Source organism: Mauremys reevesii, linkage group 1 (assembly GCF_016161935.1).
Source record: "Mauremys reevesii isolate NIE-2019 linkage group 1, ASM1616193v1, whole genome shotgun sequence".
Taxonomy (NCBI): Eukaryota; Metazoa; Chordata; order Testudines; family Geoemydidae; genus Mauremys; species Mauremys reevesii.
The window spans coordinates 18,874,157-18,892,936 of NC_052623.1; the positions used below are offsets into that span (position 1 = coordinate 18,874,157).

Consider the following 18,780-nt stretch of genomic DNA (forward strand, 5'->3'; position numbering starts at 1 on the left):
TCAGTCTCCATGCCCCCATGCAGCACTCGTGCTGCGAACAGTTCTCCCCTAGGAGCTGAGCTGAGACCACCAGCTTCTTTCATGTAAGCCACTGAATGACCATGAGATGGGAATGTCCCAGCAGGCTATGCAGCAGCCTCCTGGAGGCGAGAAGGTCCACCAGGCCCCTCATTGGCATCCTTCATGAGAAACAGAAATAAGAATAATGGTGTGATAGTCATTTCAAATAAAGCTCATTCACAATGGGTGTTAAAATGGGGGAGGGAGACTGCATTAATTCCCTGTGAATTCCCTACTCAAGGAAGGACACAAGAAACAAAACATCCCACCCTCCCATCCCCCATCTTCCAGCACACACAAAAAAACCAGCTGGATCACGTACAGTGGAATTGGGCAAAGTGAGTCAGGAAGGTGAAATATCTACAGTCAGAACAAAGGGTGGTTTGAAATAAAAGCCAGCTCCTGAAATAAAATTGTCTCAATGTATAGACTGTGTGTTAAAAATTCCTGTTGTCTCAGCCAGGCAAGGCACTTATCTGAAGTTCTTTGCACTCTCACGGCCCATCTGTGACAACGTATCGTCCAACAAAACTGGGGTCACGCCAAGTTTGCGGCAGAAATTAATGATGTGCTATGACAAGATGACAGATCGGTGCCCTAAGGACGGGATGGATGCTAGGCAGCAGCTCATAACTCTGGTTGCAGGTAGCTTGGGAAAGAGATCTGGCAAGAAATGCAGGGGTTTAGTAGTGAATTATCAGGCGTCTTAACAACCGGCCAGCATTTAACAGCTTTAAACAATAGACTGAGATACTGTATGTCACACACATAACCCCTAGCATGCTAACAGGAGGCTGTGGCCCCAGGCGGGGAGGCTGGCGCCCAGCCGCAGTATAGACATAGCCCAGGGCACTCAGTGCAGCGTCCTAAATTGACTGGGCTGGAGGGAGAGGTGCTGTGGGCCCACTGACTCCACTGTCCATAGGCGTTGGGCTCCCCCAGGGCCAGTGCAAGGATGTTTCGCGCCCTAGGCGAAACTTCCACCTTGCAACCCCCTCCCGCGCCCCCGCCCTGAGGCACCCCTCCCCTGCGGCAGCTCCCCCCCTCCACCCTGAGGCAACCCCCCCTCACCCCAGCTCACCCCTGCTCCGAGCACGAGCACCCCGAGCACGCCATCGCTGCTTCACTTCTCCCGCCTCCCAGGCTTGCAGCACCTAAGCTGATTGGCGCCGCAAGCCTGGGAGGCGGGAGAAGTGCAGCAGCTCACCCCTGCCCCGCCTCCTCCCCGAGCACGCCATGGCTGCTTCACTGGTCCCGCCTCCCAGGCTTGCAGCGCCAATCAGCTTAGGTGCCGCAAGCCTGGAAGGTGGAGAACAGCGTGCTTGGGGAGGAGGCGGGACAGGGGTGAGCTGGGGCGGGGAGTTCTCCTGCTTGCCCCCCCCGCCCTTGCTGCAGGCAGCCCTCCCCACGCTCCCCTGCCCCAGCTCCCTCCACCTAAATGCCTGCGGTGACCGGGGCGGCTGAAGATCCAGGCACCATGGTCGCTGCCGAAGAAAATGGCACCCCCCCAAATCCCAGCACCCTAGGCAACCGCCTAGGTTGCCTAAATGGTTGTACCGGCCCTGGGCTCCCCTCCTTCCAAGTTATGGAACCCAGAGATAGGAGCCCACCTCCTGATTCTTCCCCCTTACATCACCACTACACTGGTGTCACACCAGTGAGCTCAGTGGCACTCCTCATCCTGGTTCACACTGGTGTAAATGTGTTTAGAATGGGCCAGCTTGTCTGCTGGTGTATATGGGCATAGCTCCATTAAAAACAGTGGGCCAGATCCAGCGCTATGGGTTGGGCATGAACCTAGGAGGCAAAGGACCTCGCTTCTCATCCTAGCGCTGATGCTGACTCACTTTGGACAAGTCACTTAACCATTTGGTGCCTCAGTGTATTAGGGATATGAGATTTCGCCACATTTGTGAAGGACTTTGAGATCTTCAGATGAAAAAGAGCTAGCTGCAAACTGCTATGATTTGTAACTAAGGTTTATCTTTGGTAAACAAGGACTCAGCTGCTAAGAATTCATAAGGAGAAGTGCTGGTACCCAGCGCTTGCCAGAAAAAGAACCAGGGTGCATGAATGTTCTTGCTCCATTTGGGCACTGGAGTTTTTGTTCCTAGCGTCTTCATCTCTGTGCATTCATTTAACCTAAGGGCCTGATCCTCAGCTGGTGCCAGTGGGCATAGCTCCACTCCATTTACACCAGATGAAGATCTGCCCCTGAATTGCATGTCATTAATTTGCCTAGACACCTGCTCTGCTCATGTCATCATGAACCTGGGGTGAGATTCACAACGCAGACTTAGCCATCTAATGCCTAGGCGTCCTGCTGCCCAATGGAATCCTCAGCCCCAAGTTATGCACCCAGGCTCCCCATGGGCACAGCTAGGCACCTAAGACAGGGATTCACAGAAAGCAGGATGCTGAGTGGGGAGCCACCTACGCTAGGCAGTAGGAAATGCCAAAGAGAGGAGCTGGGAGGCAGCACGCATGCAAGCCAGCCCATTATATCCACCACCCTGTGGTTAGTCACTCACCGGGGAGGCAGAAAACTCGGGTTTAAGTCCCTGAACTAAAGCAGGGATTCAAACCTGGATCTCCCACATTCCAGATGAGTCCCCTCACGATAGGGCTATTGGGTAGCCTGGGACAGACACAGACTCCAGCCAGCCCCCTACGTGCCTGCTCCTGACTGCGTGTGCAGGTGAGGTATGCTCTGAGCACCCTGCCCGGGTCATGGCCCACGGACGAGAGAAGTGGGGGAATGCCTAATCTGATCATTCTTCCAGGGCTCAGGTGTGACCAAGGGCTCCCAGCAGCATTGCGACAGCAGGACCGTCCTAGGCGGCTTTGTGGTTGCCCACCGGCAGAGCTTTAGGCGCCTAGGGCCTACGGGGTTAGGTGTCAGCTGAGCGGTGGTTTTGTAAATGTCAGTGACACCTAAATGTTGGCCTCAGGTGCCTTAAGAGGCAGTTAGGTGCCTATGTCCCTTTGTGAATCTAGCCCTTGGTCACCTTCCTACTCCTCAATGAAGGATCCAGTGTTGTGGCATCTGCCGTGTTAGTCACTGCCCCGCATGTGTGTTCTCTTTTCTGGGACGCTGAGAGATAGAGGCAGTGTGGTCGAGTGGACTGAGCATGAAGATGGGCACTCTTAAATTCCTAGTTTCAGCCAGAAGGGACCAGTATGGTCATCACGGCTGAGCTCCTGCCTGGCATAGATCCAAGAACCTCACCCGGTAAACTCTGCCTCAGGCCCATATCTTCTGGTTGAGCTAAATTCTAATTAAGTTACATTGTAATCCCAGGTCGCCAAATGTCTTGCTGTGAGGCCTTAGGTACGTCACTTAGGCCTAGATCCTCAGGGTATTTAGATGCCCACCCCCCGTTAATTTCAGTAGGAGCTAGGCACCTAGATAGGTTCGAGGGGCTAGGCCTTAGCTTCTCTGTGGCTCATATGTAGAGTGGGGAGAGTAATACCCTGCTTCCCTTGCCTCTTCTGAGAAGCGTGAGCATTAACTAGGAAATATTTCCAAGTGCTTTGTAAATACAGGGCCTCATGCCTTTGAGTCGCACCGATGAACTGAGCACAGCACCAGACAGGTAAAGCACGAGGGGTGGGGATGTTAGATCCTGATACCCTGGCTCACAGTGGATAGTCCATTACCCTGCTAGCAATCCCATTGATTTCAATGCAGAGTCATTTAGTACTCAGTGCGAGGACAGCCCTGTATGAGCACTAACTAAGGGGAACAGATCTGTCCTTCCTAGTGGCATGCCCCTCGCCACACATCCCTGCCTTCTCTCCCCTTCCAGCCTTCCAGCTCCCTCATGCACCTCATGCCATCCATTGTCTCTGGCTTGCTCCCGTGGCTGTAGCTGGCACTGTATTATGATGTCACACAATAGTACAGTTCCTGAAGGAAACCTTTTCACTGGTGACTGGCTGGCTCCCATTGTCCCTCATCAGGTCTTTTACTAACATGCTGCTCTTTCTCTATAGCTAACTGCACCCAGTGATCCCACTGTATGCAATGGCAGGTCTCCAGCTGGAGATCATTAGGAGCAGAGTGTGGTGATGGGTAGCAGTTCAGCGAGTGCATATAAGCATTGCCACCCACACCCTCCTTATAGACTATTTTGTTGTGGGATGCTGTAGGAACTGAGAAGCAAGGATTGAGCTGTGACTCCGTCAGTCTCAATGCAGTCCCGGCTCTGCCCCTCAAAAGGACAGGCCAAAGCTGAGCGGTGCAAACCCGAACAATCAGGCTGTCGTCCAGACAGACTGCAAACAGCCCTGTTGAAATCCACCCTTGAAATGTCTCCTGCTGCTGATCCAGCCTCTGCAGCTTCCTCTGGAAAAGGTGTCTGCTTTGATGTCCACTGATGCAGCTTTAGATGTGGCTCCTGCTGCTTTCTCTGTTCTGCTAGATATTCTTGCATTGACATCTGCTGCTGTTGTGCCTTCTGCAGCTTTCTCTGCCCTTCTGGGCTAGGTGAGCTCTTTCCCAGCCTCCACAGCTCACGTGGCTGCACAGTCCCATGAAAATCCAGGAGACCCCACGAATTCCTCTGCATGGAGCCCCATGTTCTGCCAGCAGCACCAGCGCTGCAAAGGCAGAAGGTCACATTACAGCGCTGAAGAGGGAGGACGCCTGGGCAGAAGGCACAGGGCTGAGTGGGGTTCCCCACTGCTGTAAGAGAGAGGTGTGGGAGGGAGCAGAAACACAAGTACAGCAATGCCCAAAGGCTGCTACGATAGACATAGCAGTGAGGCCAGCTGCTGCCCAGGCAACCAGGCCAGACAGAAAGTGCTCTGGCCAGGGCCGGCGCCAGGCCCCAGCACGCCAAGCGCATGCTTGGGGCGGCATGCCGCGGGAGGCGCTCTGCCGGTCCCTGGGAGGGCGGCCCGCGGCTCCGGTGGACCTCCCGCAGGCCTCCCCGCGGATGCGCCACCAGAGCCGCGGGACCAGTGGACCCTCCGCAGGCACGTCTGCAGGAGGTCCACCGGAGCCACGGGACCGGCGACCACCAGAGCGCCCCCCCGCGGCGTGCCGCCCTGCTTGGGGCGGCGAAATTGCTAGAGCCGCCCCTGGCTCTGGCAGACTGGAGACAGGGTGCCGAAGCCGTACCACAGACAGAGAGGGAAGCGGGGCCCTTGAGGGGTGAGGTATCATTGTTTATTCTCACCAGTTACAGAGTGACAGACCTATCATCTCAGGGATGCCCCGACGAGCTCAACACTGCACACGAAATGGGCGCTCGGGGAGGGCGTGGGGACGCTGGAGGGATTCCTGTCAGAGGCAGGTTTTCAGAAGGGCTTTGAAGGAGAAGGCACATAATGGATGGGAAGTGGGAGAGGTTTAAGGGTGAGGGAGGGGCTGCACGACAGCACCCCTCCCCCGCAAAACTGAGGGTGAGGGAAGAATGTGGAGGGGAATGAGAGAGGAGCAGAGAGCAAAAGGGGAAGCAACGTGCGATGACAGAGGGAGAGGAGGTGGTGGTGACCTTTCTCGTCTCTGAAGGGTGGCTGAGCCACACTCTGTCCTGAGAGGGTCCCAGGGTACCTACGCTTGTCCCAGTGAGAGGAGGTCGCCACAGACAGTCAGCTAGCAGGACTGGGGATTCAGGTGCAGTGTGACCAGCAGCTCCCCGCCCAGCAGACGGCAGCACTGAAAGGCATCTTCAAAACAGCACATGCGGTGCCCTGTTCTGATCTGCAGTTGCCTCTCCCTGCCCTACCGGCCACATGGAAACACCTGTTGCTGAGATGGAAAAGCACAGTGCAAAGCCCGGCCTTTTGGGATGACGTCAGCTCCCAGTACTTACATGGCCCTTTCAGCTCCGCAGGGAACCCAGTGAGTTTCAGTGTATGGGCAAGGGACCTACCCTAGTAGAATGGAGCAAGGCAACACACACATCCCATGCAATGGTGTCTTGCTGGCCACCGGCGATGTGAAGAAAGGCCACTACTACACAACAAGACACACAGACAATTTGCTTTAAAAGCCGATGTGGGTGGGAGATCATGAGGTATCACGATGACAGCAAAGTAATTTCAAATCTCAACCAATGTTTATTGGAAATGCATTTTCTCTTTGCTGGCAAACATTCCTTCCAGCTGTTGCTTATGTTTACTTTGCCTTCGCCACTGTCTTCTGAGAGAGCACAGACATCTCCATCCTGTAGGTCACTTTATGCAGCAGCCTCTCCATAGAGCGAGCTGGCATTCGAGACACCCAAAGATCCTTTCACTCTATGCACAGATTTGTCATGAGTCTCCCGTGTCCTCCATCCTGGCATTCATTGGGTAGGTAGCTTTTCAAAAGGCAGCCTGCAACAGAAATCCATGTTGCTTACAAGGAATCTCCACATTTCACAATGAGCCACCAGTCATCAAATACCAGCGGTTTATTACCCTTTCCTGCAAACCTTTACTCGTGTGAGTAGTCCTAGTAATTTCAATAGATTTACTCACAAGAGTAAGGATTTGTATGATTGGGCTGTTAAATCAGACTTACCAAGTAGCTAGGTGACCAAGATCTGGCTGAGGTCTGACATCTGGAAGCTGGAAGCACCAGGGCATTTTGCTACAGCACTGGGGATAATATTCTTAGCACTGAACACTAGCATATGTTCAAGTCCACACTTAGAAAAACATTTCTTGTTCCTGTATAGTTCTTTAGTTTCTGATGCTGCAGTTGTTGAAAGAAGAACACAATTATTTCTAGGACACTGGGAAACACCAGCAATGACAAAGACATGTGCCTTAACATTCCTGTTCTTTTTGACAGTCCACTGACCCAATATATCTTAATGCCTACAATATCAAGACACAAAAGACAGGACTCATCTCTGCGGGTGGCACGTCAGCCAGTGAGCTACATTCTTGACTTACTTTCACTTTAACAGTCAGGAATTGGGACTGATTAGTTTAATAATTTGAGATTTTCAAAGATTATCTGGAGATTTAGACACGCAACTTGGAATATTTCAATCCAAAGCCACGTCTTAGCCAACCAGGGAATCTAAAAGTAGCCAATTGTGAAGGAAAATCTAGTGTATTTTGTCAGATTTTACCATTTTCTGACTGGCCAGCTACTGGTAGCTGAAGCCAACCTCAAACATTCGGGTTCTGAGGGTGTAATGAAGTAAAGTTGACCTTTGGTAGTTTTAATTTATACATTTCAATTCTTTTTAAGCTTTTCTCCCCTAAATTCATATCCAACACTGTGCTCATTCTGGTGAGCGTCTCCACCTTTTAAGTGATCTACAAAGCGTGACATCCCTTTTTAAATAACGCTTGTCCTCAAAGCTTTGTACCGATCACCCCACAACACCCCTGTGAGACAGATCAATTGTGTCAGTAAGTGATTTGCTCCATGCTACACAGTGAGTCAGAGGCAGAACGGGGATTAGCCCTCCAAGGGTTCCTGGTGTCTAAGCCTATCTTCGATTCATTAGACCACACAGTCTCTTCAAAATGTATCATTCAGATGTATGTAGCACTTCAAATTCGCAGCTAATTCTAAATCGTGTTTTCCAGCACTGAGCATGGTGGTTTCCTCCATGTTCTTGTTGGAATGCTAAGCAGAGGTGCTTAGTGATTGCATGGTAGGTCAGATCCAGGTGCATAAATACTGGATGTATGAAAACAATTCTGATTAGCTCCCACAATTACCCACAAACACATCCAAATTGCATACGCTTAATGACACACGTTTTCCCTGTCTATCTACCAGATCTAGCTGGATGCAAATGCCTCTGGAAATTAGAGCTGTGGCTGTGACACCCTTGGAGCAATTGAAATGTTTTACGACTGTATGGTTGTCATGTTTGACCACAGGTTGGTATGTGCGTGTCTGTAAGAAGTTGCTGAGGCTAGAAGAGGGTGGTGTTTTCAGCACTCGATGGAAATGGAATATATTTAGCAGATTGTTTATAGACTAGGCACAGGTGTGAAATCTGGTAGGACATATGGTATAATGTCAATTTTTTTACATGGGCCAGTTTCTCAGCTGGTGTGAATGGGCATAGCTCCACTGAAATCAATGGTGCTATGCCAAAAGTCAAGAGCTACAAATCTGGCCCAAAGATAGATGATTTTCTCAGTTGAGGATCTGGCCCAGTGTGTTAACGTAGCATTCATTAAATGAGAATAGAGGTAATATTCAAGGCAGAAGCTTGCAGATCTGGATGAAAAAAGCTGAATTAAATTCTCTGGCTATTCATAACTTGAAGCCAAAATATCACTCCTTTCCCCTCTACCCTTCATTTTTTTTCCCCAGGTGGTAATCACATTTACATTACTATACACACCAATACTTTGCACTTACACAGAAAGTGTCATCCAAGGTACTCAAAGTGCTTCATACTCAGTTAATCAAGCCCCTGAAGAACATCTTGGTAGTTGGGTTTTATTAGCTTTAGATGAGTAAACTGAGGCACAAATAAATTAATCTGTGACTTGCCCGCAGTCTTATAGAGACAATCAGTGGCACACAGAAACAGAACCCAGGAGTCCTGGATTCCCATCCACTGCTCAAAATAAGACCATTCTTTCTCCCTCATGTATCCAATATAGTACATGTTCCAATATGGATTTTTAACCCTTTGTAGATTACCACTGAAAAAAAGTCAGGCAAAACAAATGCACTATTTCCCCAGCAAGGATTTTATGGGCCCTGGTAAAAAAATTGTTTGGCTTCATATAGACTGCCTGCGTAAGCCACCTGTTGCTGGACATCTATGAATATGGACCAGCTTGTGAATGGGCAACACATGGACATGACTGTTGGCAAGATATGATGCAAGCGCTGGTGTTGAGAGTAGGATTCTGAGTTTTCAGGCTTGTGGTTGAGGATGTGCCATTGCCAGTTCACCGCTGAGTAGCTTTCATTTGATATGATCAAGTCAGAGGACCCAGACTGTAAGTTTCTGCGCTCAGGGCCTGATCTAAAATCCATTGATGGCAATGGAAAGACTCCCAATTGACTTCAATGGGCTTTAAGTGGCTTTATTGGAATGCCAGGTACAAGTGCTAATAACTCAGCCATCATACTCTTGGCAGCAGCTCCTCTCCTCCTCCGCATTGGGCCATGTTTCTGCGGCCTGGCTGACTGTAATTTGAACAGCAGCAAGGAGCAGAGAATCTTGCCCAGTAGCCTCCTGCACACAAGGGCACAGAGCAGGAGACCTTTGTTCAACACGGTGTTAGGATATAGATATTCAGGCCTGTCTGCAAAGGCCTATACTTTAAGAATTCAGGTATATTCTTATCACTTAGCTAGTTATAGAGATATAAAAGAAAGAATCAAAATCACTGTCTGTGTAATGGCCTTCTCTTACTGTGACAGGCTAAGGCCTTCAGCTAAGATGTAGTTAGGCAGCCATAAGCTGGGAAGTGTATGGTCACATCCTCACATTCCAAACTAGTCACATTGAAATAAGGTGCTATTGGGCTATTAGGAATACAATCCTGTCCTGATATTACTATTACCTCCAGAGAAAGGGAAGAGCCTAGAAGATGTAAATGGAAACTTAGGGCTTGGCTACACTTGAAAGTTGCAGCGCTGGGAGTTACAGCGCTGGTCGTGCAGCTGTGCAGGAACAGCGCTGGTGTGTGGCCACACTGACAGCTACCAGCACTGGTGTGTGGCCGCATTTGCAGCACTGTTGGGAGTGATGCGTTATGGGCAGCTATCCCAGCATTCAAGTGGCAGCAACGTGCTTTTCAAAAGAGGGGGGTGGAGTGGGGTCTAGTGTGACAGGGAGCGTGGGGAGAGAGAGAGAGTGGATTTTTGGAGCCAACACTGTGTGTTAGCTTCCTGCCTTGAAAAATCAGAAAATGTTTCCGACCCCTTAGTCTTAACTCTTAATTGCAAACAGCCTGCAGCCAACAACGACTCCCCGCTGTTTCACTCACTCCCTGCCTGCCTCTCATTTGATTGTTTACAGCCAGGTACAGATTGATCACAGCAAACAGGAGCTCTGTTTGTTTTTTAGATAAGCAGCACCGGCAAGGGAGCTCCGAGTTCACAACAAAACAAAGAGAGGCTGCATAACAAAACAAACAGAGTAATTTAGTTAAAAGCATTCTGGGATATCTCCTAATACCCTGGAGGCCAATTAAAGCACTGGTGTGTGGCCACACTTGAGGAGCAGCGCTGGATCACCAGCGCTGCAATCGCTACACCCCAACCAGACCAGGTGTACAGCCAGCGCTGCAGCCAGGGAGTTGCAGCGCTGGATGTGCCTTGCAGGTGTGGACAGTTACTAAAAGCCTCCACCAGCGCTGCAACTTTCAAGTGTAGCCAAGCCCCAAGTTTGATAGCATCCTGTCTGGCAAGAACTCACTTATCAATAGACACAGCTGGAGAACCCTTATGTCTGTATAGATGTAGTTGTGAAATCCTCACTTCTGTATTGTTTTGTATGTTTATTTGCATGGTCTCTGTCTGGTTCTGTAATTGTTTGTCTACTGTATAATTAATTTTGTTGGGTGTAAACCAATTAAGGTGGTGGGGTATAATTGGTTAAATAACCATGTTACAATATGTTAGGATTGGTTAGTTAAATTTCAGTAAAATGATTGGTTAAGGAATAGCTAAGCAAAACTCAGGTTTTACTATATAGTCTGAAGTCAGTCAGGAAGTGGGCGGAGGGGAATGGGAACAGGGACTGCGGATGGAGGAATTGGGATCATGTTTTGCTAAAGGGGGGATGGGAACAGGGACAGGGACAGGGACACAGGCAAGGCTCTGTGGTGTCAGAGCTGGGAATGGGGACACTAAGGAAGGAAACTGGAATCATGCTTGCTGGAAGTTCACCCCAATAAACATTGAATTGTTTGCACCTTTGGACTTCGGGTATTGTTGCTCTCTGTTCAGGCGAGAAGGACCAGGGAAGTGAGAGGGTGAAGGAATAAGCCCCCTAACACATGGCACCGATTAGAAATAAAACCCAAACTACCTGCTCCATTCACATGCCTTCACTGTCCATCTTCATCTCTGCCAATGTTTAGCTCTCAGTTCATGCCTATGTGACTGTAGCAGCCATCTGAAGAGAGCCAGAGTGCAGCATCTCACTGTTATCTCTGCAATATGAAACTCAGCATGGCTCTCCCAATGTAAAACATTGGAAAGGGTGCTTCCTTCACTTACTCAGCTGTGCTTCTTAGCGAGAAAACAAGATCAAGAAGATGGTATTCGTCTTCAGCATTTATTTATCATTGGAAAAAAAAACCCTTTGAGCAAGCAAAGATCACAAGCACGTCACAATCAATTGGCTATACATTAATCCGTTTGTTTTGTCATTCTCATACTAACAGCAAGAATGAAGTAGCACCAAGAGGTGGTGTGCTCAACACATTACAGAGACAATTTGTGATATGCAACCAAAGCCAGGCCACAAAATAGTAATTAGACACTTCCTATCTGTCTCCAAAAGGCAAGAGTACATGGCAGTAATGTATTTACAACAGAAACATTGCAGATGAGGAAGCAGATGATGGATTTTGCAAAGCAGTCAGAAAAAGAAGCCCATTGGCATTTAGCACCATCTTGCAAAAGGGAGTGACAGCACAATAAGAAGACACAGTGAAAATAAGAAAGCGGGCAGTCAAAGCCATAGGAATTCTCACAAGGATAAAGCAAACACTTTAAACCAGGAGAGCAAAACATATGGTAAGTTGGTAATGAAGTATAACTGCTTGTGTGGCAGTTGGAAACTCCAAATTACAGAATAAATTCTTGCCAAATTTAAGCAACAAGCTTAGCATCCAAAGTGGACTTGAATCAGCAAAGATTTTATCTCCTTTCTGATCAATATTAAATTCACGATGTGGGTATTAAGTCTGAGCAACGAGAAAGCAGGCAGAGGGCTATACACTGTCCTGAATCCATGCACACAGCTGACATCGGTAGGAGTTCCGTCACAAACTAAGGCAAGATGAGGCCCTTAGGACCAAATTCTGTGCTGAGATACACCGCATGTAACCCAGCTGACGTCAGCGGGCTAGCATGGAATGCAACTCAATGAAGAATTTGACTTTAAGACCTGATTTTATTATATCTCCTAATACTAATCCCCGGGCCAATCTAAGCACTTCAATGCATGCCTGGGGCCCTCAATAGTGTGCACATCTAGAGACAAAATTGGGCCTATCCAAGAGATTTACTGCTAAATCTCCTAGGGCCCCATTTTAGTCCCATTGACTTCCAGTGGACTTGGCACTTAGTGAAGCATTAATATGGATGCTAATGGGCAAAAATGTACGATCCTCTGCAATGAATGGGTACAATCTCTCTCATGTGTGAAGGAGCCAGCGTTTCTGGCTATTGTAAACTACTTTCATGCTTCAACTGCTCTGATGCTTCATCATCGTAACTGTTGCTATCCTCTACCTGAGATAAGAAGGCATGGTACGGAGGCGATGTCTACACTAGTACTTACGGCGGAAAACTTTTGTCACTCAAGGGTGTGAAAAAAACACCTACTGGAGTGACATAAGTTTTGCCAGCATAAGTGCTCGTGTGCACAGCGCTGTGTCCGCAGGAGACACTTTCCCGCCGACACAGCTACTGCCGCTCGTTGAGCTGGTTTTATTGTGTTGACAGGAGAGCGCTTTCCTATTGGCATCATGTGGCTACAAGAGCGCTGGGACAGCACCACAGCTGTATGGTTACAGCTGTGTCACTGGAAGCTTGTCAGTGTAGACATGGCTGGAGAAATGTCAAGGTGAATGGAGGCATCAGGTCAATAGGTCAAGAATCACAGAGTCTTTGAGGCTCAGCTCTCTGCGAAAAGTTAACAAACATCCGTTTTCATGCAAGGAACAGCGAGCTGCGTTATCTTTCATGAGTTCAATGAAATGCTTTGCTGAGCTACTCTGCACTTACAGAATGAACTGAGGTTTGCAGTTGCGCAACATCCATTCAATTTCTGAGCACTCGGAATAGCGATGACCATTACAGACAGTTCAGTGAGGTTCTCCATGAAGCATGCATGTAAAAAATGTATTACATTCGCAAACAGTTCCACAGTTTTACTTCCTGGAGGATTTCCCTGGTTTCCTCCTAAATATTGGAGGTATATGTGTATATATATATATTTTTTTCCACATAAACATCCTGGTTAGTTCATACTACACAGTTCTAACACAGCTAAACTTGGAAATACACCACTGAATTCAGAACATGACACTTATTTATACTCAAAAGCTTTAGGCTGTTAGCACAAGGCAAACAGGACACATTACACAACACACTAAACTTTGCATGTATTCATTACTCAGGCCAACAAAGTTTGCTATTCCCGTAGCATAGAACTTCCTTAATCTTTAGAAACCTTCTCTTACCCTTCCATTGTGGCATCCCTTTTAATTTTTCAGACATACCAAATGACAAACATTTAGATTCTGAAAACTGAAATCGCCACCTCCAGAAAAAAAACAAAACAAAAAAAAACACCGTTGCAAGTATTTAATTGAAATCTAATATATTCTAGAAGCAAGATATTCCTTTTTCCAATACCACTACAGCAATATGGTTCTGGAGCTCTCAGCTTACATTTCCCCTAGTTGTTTTGCCCAGTGAAATTTGCAACTTGGTTTGAGCTATAGCAAAAAGGATTAACCGAGGCCAAACAGGTGTGATTCCTACAGCTGCTTTGGGGGTTTATTACCCAGGTGGTTCAGTGTCTCAGTTTCGTCAAGCAGAAACCAATCCTACAAGGTACTTAGCTCTCTTAGCTCCAGCTGAATCTGTGAGCCAAATGTTGCGATCAGCACTCGGGGCCAGACCCACAGCTGGTGTAAATCGATATAGTTCCATCGAGCTCAACAGAGCAATGCAATTGACGCCAGCTGGGAAACAGGCCTTCTGTGGTTACTGAGCTACACTGACATTGGTGGGAATTTACCAGAGTGAGGACACAATAAACACTGAGTTGAGAGCCTGGGGATTTGGCCAAGTTGGAGGTTAGGGCTTCCAATAACTGGGTCATGGCTCCATTCGCACAATTATGAGCAACCATGACTTAACGTGCAGGTATATTTAAAACTATGGTGCTGGTGACAATTTCCTAGCAGTGTGTATGAAAATGCAATCAGAGCTAACAATGGTGACTTGCTCCATGCTACCTATACAAAAGCCATGTCTGCAAATTGAATCCATTCCTGAAACCTCCTCCTACTCCTGTTGCACACAATATCCATCTGTATCTGAAAAACTAAGGAATCAGACCAAGATCCAAAACAAATCGGAAACCATAAAAAAGATGCAGATCCTGGAAAACGACAGGGAGGAACAACCTGCAGAGTCTGACCTGAAGCCCATTCAGGAAATCTTTGCAACCAGCTGGACTCTCTCTGCGCCTTACTTCACTTTCCATTCTGCTGCACCACAGGGCCAGATCCTGAGCTGGTGTAGATGGGCCTGGCCCATCTATCCCAGCTGACACTCTAGCCCAAAATCTTTCCTTACAAGGGATCTGAGCCTTCATCACTTCCTTGGGCCAAACACCTACTGATGTCTCGGAGAACAATTCTGCTCTCAGTCACAGCAGTGTGAGTCTGGAGTGACTCCACAGAGCCTGTTCCTGCAAGATATTGAGCACCTCTCCTATACTGTTGATCCCAGTGGGAGAAGTCAGAGCTCAGCACCCCAAAGGACGCTCAGCCTCATGGAATCAGTTCTTAGGAACAGAATTGCACCAGTGGAACAAATGGCAGCTTTATGCAATCATAGCACTGGAGGATCAGGCCCAAGGAAAGAGACAAGCCTTTTAATACATTCGCAGCACACAATTAATTGAAAACCTTTGTAATCCTACAATCCTCTGTGCATTCCACCCCCCTCATCTTCCCCCCATCAGTCTGTGTAGATCTGTGTCGTGCAGGCAAAGCCGAAAACCTGACCTCTGAAATGAGTATTCCTAATCCTCCTTGGAAATAAAACATAAAAGCTTCTAATACAATCAGAACAAAAGCAGATTAGAAGCCTCTAATTAATTTTGTGGCCTTTATTTAATAAAAGAAAAAAAAGAGAGAAGAAAAGTGCAGTGAAATTTACTCTTTAGCCTCAGCCAATTTATTGTTCATCTCTTTACTTTTCTCCTTGTCCTCTGGCTTTGTCCCGCTGGAGCTCTCGGCACTCTTTTTCTTGGCAGCCCGGCCAGATGCGATCTGCTTGTCTTTGGCCTTTTTCAGTGGTTTATGGCTCGTTGTTGTCTTTTTTGGTTTGGAAGGCTGAACACTACGCTTCTCCGCCTAGATGGATGTAACATACAAACCGCCAACACAGAAACACACAGGAAAAGGTACAAGAACAGGATTTAGAGAGAGACATCATCAATGAGACGGCAATATGTGTTTATTTATGTTCCGCATTTAAGAGCTTGTCTACACGGAGACTTCAATTTATACCCCAGCTTGCTGTGCACTAAGGCCTGGTCTACATTGAAATCGATCTAAGTTATGCAACTTCAGCCACGTGAATAACGTAACTGAAGTCAACGTACCTAGATCTACTTACTGTGGTGTTTTCCCTGCGGTAAGTCGATGGCCGACACTCGCCCGTCGACTCCGCCTGTGCCTCTCACCCTGGTGGAGTACCGGAGTCGACGGGAGAGCGCTCAGCGGTCGATTTATCGCGTCTAGACTAGACGCAATAAATCGACTCCCACTGGATTGATCACTGCCCATTGATCCACCGGGTAATGTAGACAAGCCCTAAGTCAAGTGTTGGGGCTAATGCTATGTAAGTACAAAGGCCAGACCCTCCTGCGCATTTTGTCACCTCCTTGACTGGCTGATTTGGGGAGTGGCTTTGCAATCTCATTAAGCGTTGCCTTTCTTTGGGATCAGACAAGGGAAATGATGGCCCAGAACAAAGGGGAGGGGAAGAATCTCAGGATCCTTTGTTGGACGCTCTATAAGTTCCATACTGTAACCATTGTTTGGGGGGCTGCGGACGGGGAGTGGGAGGAGGGCGTGCTCCTTATTCTGCTCCTTTCTCAGGTTGATACAATGGAGGAAAAACACATTGGGATGCCTGGGGTTCATCTGCTGCCAAAAGAAACAGCAGCTCCAAGCGTGGAATTGGAATGATATCAGGGGAAGGTGTGAAGCAAAACCCTGGATCCAGCCCATTCTCCCTCCCAAACTTGGGAGGGGGGTTCAGAATCCCACTGAAAGCAGAATTTCCCATCTGACCCCCTCTCTCTTCATATCGGAACCAAACAATACCTCGAAGAACTGCACAACCCCAAACTCTGGGATGAAGGGAAAACTCCAGACCCCAAGTTGTACGGATCGGATCCATTTAAAAACGCATCCTTGGCTGCTGTAAATCAGTGTAACTCCACTGAAGTCAATGGAGCTACCTCCATTTACACCAACGGAGGGTCTGGCCCTTAGCATGTTACTGGGGTGAAATAAAAGAAGGTAACGCATTTGTAGCTTTGTGTTTACCAAGTAAACACCTTAGAGATCAGGGAAATGTGAATGCAAAGAGATTGTCCTGGGACCAGATCTTGCACCTGTTGTAATCCAGCATCCCACCACTTACTTCAGTGCAGTTATATTAATCTACACCAGTTTAGGATTCAGCCCCACGCTTCTTACTGGGGTGTCAGAGAATGATTCCTAATAGGGTCCCCGGCCAGACATGACTAAGCCATGGGAAGTGGAATGAAACTAAGTGGTGCTGTGAAGTCTTTATAGCCATGCGCTGCTGCAGGCACCTGCTGGCCCTTGTCCCCTTACGCTGTATTTCTCACCTTTGAAGATTCTTGGAAGGGCTCACTGTACAGGCTGCGTATCCTCCTGCGATCGATGAATTTGTTATCGGCTTGTACAGGCTTGTTGGGCTCCCCCTTGAATTGAGAACTGTAACTGGTTTCGTGGCTCACTTTCTCATCCGGGGGCTTGTACTGGGACTTAGCTTTTATAAGCTTAACTCTGTTGATGTCTATCCAAGGTCTGAATTCATTTCTAGGGTTCAAAAAGAAACAGGAGGCAGAAATTAAAACAAGGGGAAAATGGGTGGCTTGTGGAAACTAAGACGACCCCCTTTCTTAGCGGACATCTCATTGGATGGCTCTTCCCCTGCTGTATATTTTGCATTCTGAAAACCCCGTGCCATAAACATATGGGGCCAGATTTGCCAGAACTCAGCATCCAACAGCTCCCGTTGGGCTTGATCCATTGCCCATTGAAGTCAATGGGAAAACTTCTACTCGGATCTGGCCTACTGAAACCAAAGTCACTGCTGGGAGGCTGAAAAATCTGATCACTGTGGGTGCTGAGCCCTTTTGAAAATCTGGCCTGACCTCAGTACCTCTTAAATCTATATTGCTTCGCCTATGCTCTGGAAAGCCCAAGGAGAGATTCCTGATTCTTACATGCAATTATTCTTATGATGAAAATTCATATGTAAAGAGAGAGAGGAATGTGCAGGTTTACTGGATGTCACAATAAACTTTTGGTTTCCCATCGCAGCACACAAGCGTTGTTGTCAGCGAGCTTACCTGTATGAGAAGCAGCTAGGTGAGCGTCAAATGTAAAGAGTCCAATGTTTTCTACAATCGCCACTCATCTCGGGATTGTGTTGCGCCATTTGCTCTATATTGCACCTCAATGTATACATTAGAGCCCTTGTTTAACACATCCCTTCTACTGTACAGCTATCAATTATGTGAGGGTTTTTTAGGATTCACCCAGATTGCAATGTGTACCAAGCACTGGTAGCTACACCTCTGCTTCTCTTCTTCATTAACCCCTGAAGGCAAATACTAGAGCTAGTGGAAAATTTCCCATCAAAACTTTTAGTGGTGGGGAAATGGCTTTTTGATCAATCAGAAATTTTTTAAAGACTCCATTTTTGTTAACAAATTTGCAGGGATTTTGGGAGAAAAAAAGCAAGCAAAACTTTGTTTTGTTTTCACCAACCAAAAAAACCCAACAGTTGTAAACCCAACATTTTCCATTAAAAATAAAATCCACAACCAGGAAAAATTTCAAACAAACTTTTGACAAAAAATATTTTTTTTCCATCAAAATTGTATTCAGGAGAAAAGGAGAATCATTTCCTGACCAGCTGCAGGAAACACAAAATCTGAATCCCAGGCTATGACATTTCCTCACCTACGGGTGAAATTCACCTGTGCTCAGGGAGCCAGCACAAGATCTGTGCGTCAGTTATGTCCTAAGGGTTCGAGTAGGACGCCAGCGATGCCATAACCCTCTGCACAGAGGTGAATTTCATCTACATAGCACAGCACTTCTCTGTTTTTACGACTCTTGAAGGAAATTAACCCCTGCATCAACTCCTATCCCTCCTGCTGTCGGTGCTACATCTCTGTAGGTGCTATGAACCATCTTTGACTCTAGTAAAAGCTCCCAGTGATTAGTAATTTAATTTTTAACAATACCTTTCACTTGAGGAACCATTGTTCTTGTATTTACAAGCCTCTTGCTTCTGCTTCCTCACAGAATGTTCCTCTCTCTGCTTCCCCGCCTCTTCTCTCTGCTCATCTAGCATTTTTATTTTTACCTTTATGCAGTCACTGTTGGTGAAAGAGCCTTCTCCTCTGCAACTCCTACCAGTTGGAACAGCCTCCTTGTATCTCTACACCACCTCAACTCCCTATTTTATGGCAGATCTCAGCTAAAATCAAATTTATGTCCTTTGCTTCTACTTCATTTCTCTCCCCCGATGTAATTATT

General features: G+C 47.5%; 1 protein-coding gene across 2 annotated transcripts in view; it reads right to left on the bottom strand.

Annotated features, from left to right (window-relative positions):
• Nucleotides 1–18,780, bottom strand: part of MAP6 (microtubule associated protein 6) — a 76,926-nt gene that overhangs the window by 3,549 nt on the left and 54,597 nt on the right. The window contains exons 2-3 of one of the 2 annotated variants that reach the window (XM_039539663.1): nucleotides 16,833–17,046; nucleotides 15,125–15,321 (exon numbers count right to left, since the gene is read on the bottom strand). In XM_039539663.1, the coding sequence (XP_039395597.1) occupies nucleotides 15,125–15,321; nucleotides 16,833–17,046 (411 nt within the window). The remainder of the gene's footprint in view (nucleotides 1–15,124; nucleotides 15,322–16,832; nucleotides 17,047–18,780) is intronic. The other variant, XM_039539671.1, reaches the window with a different exon arrangement.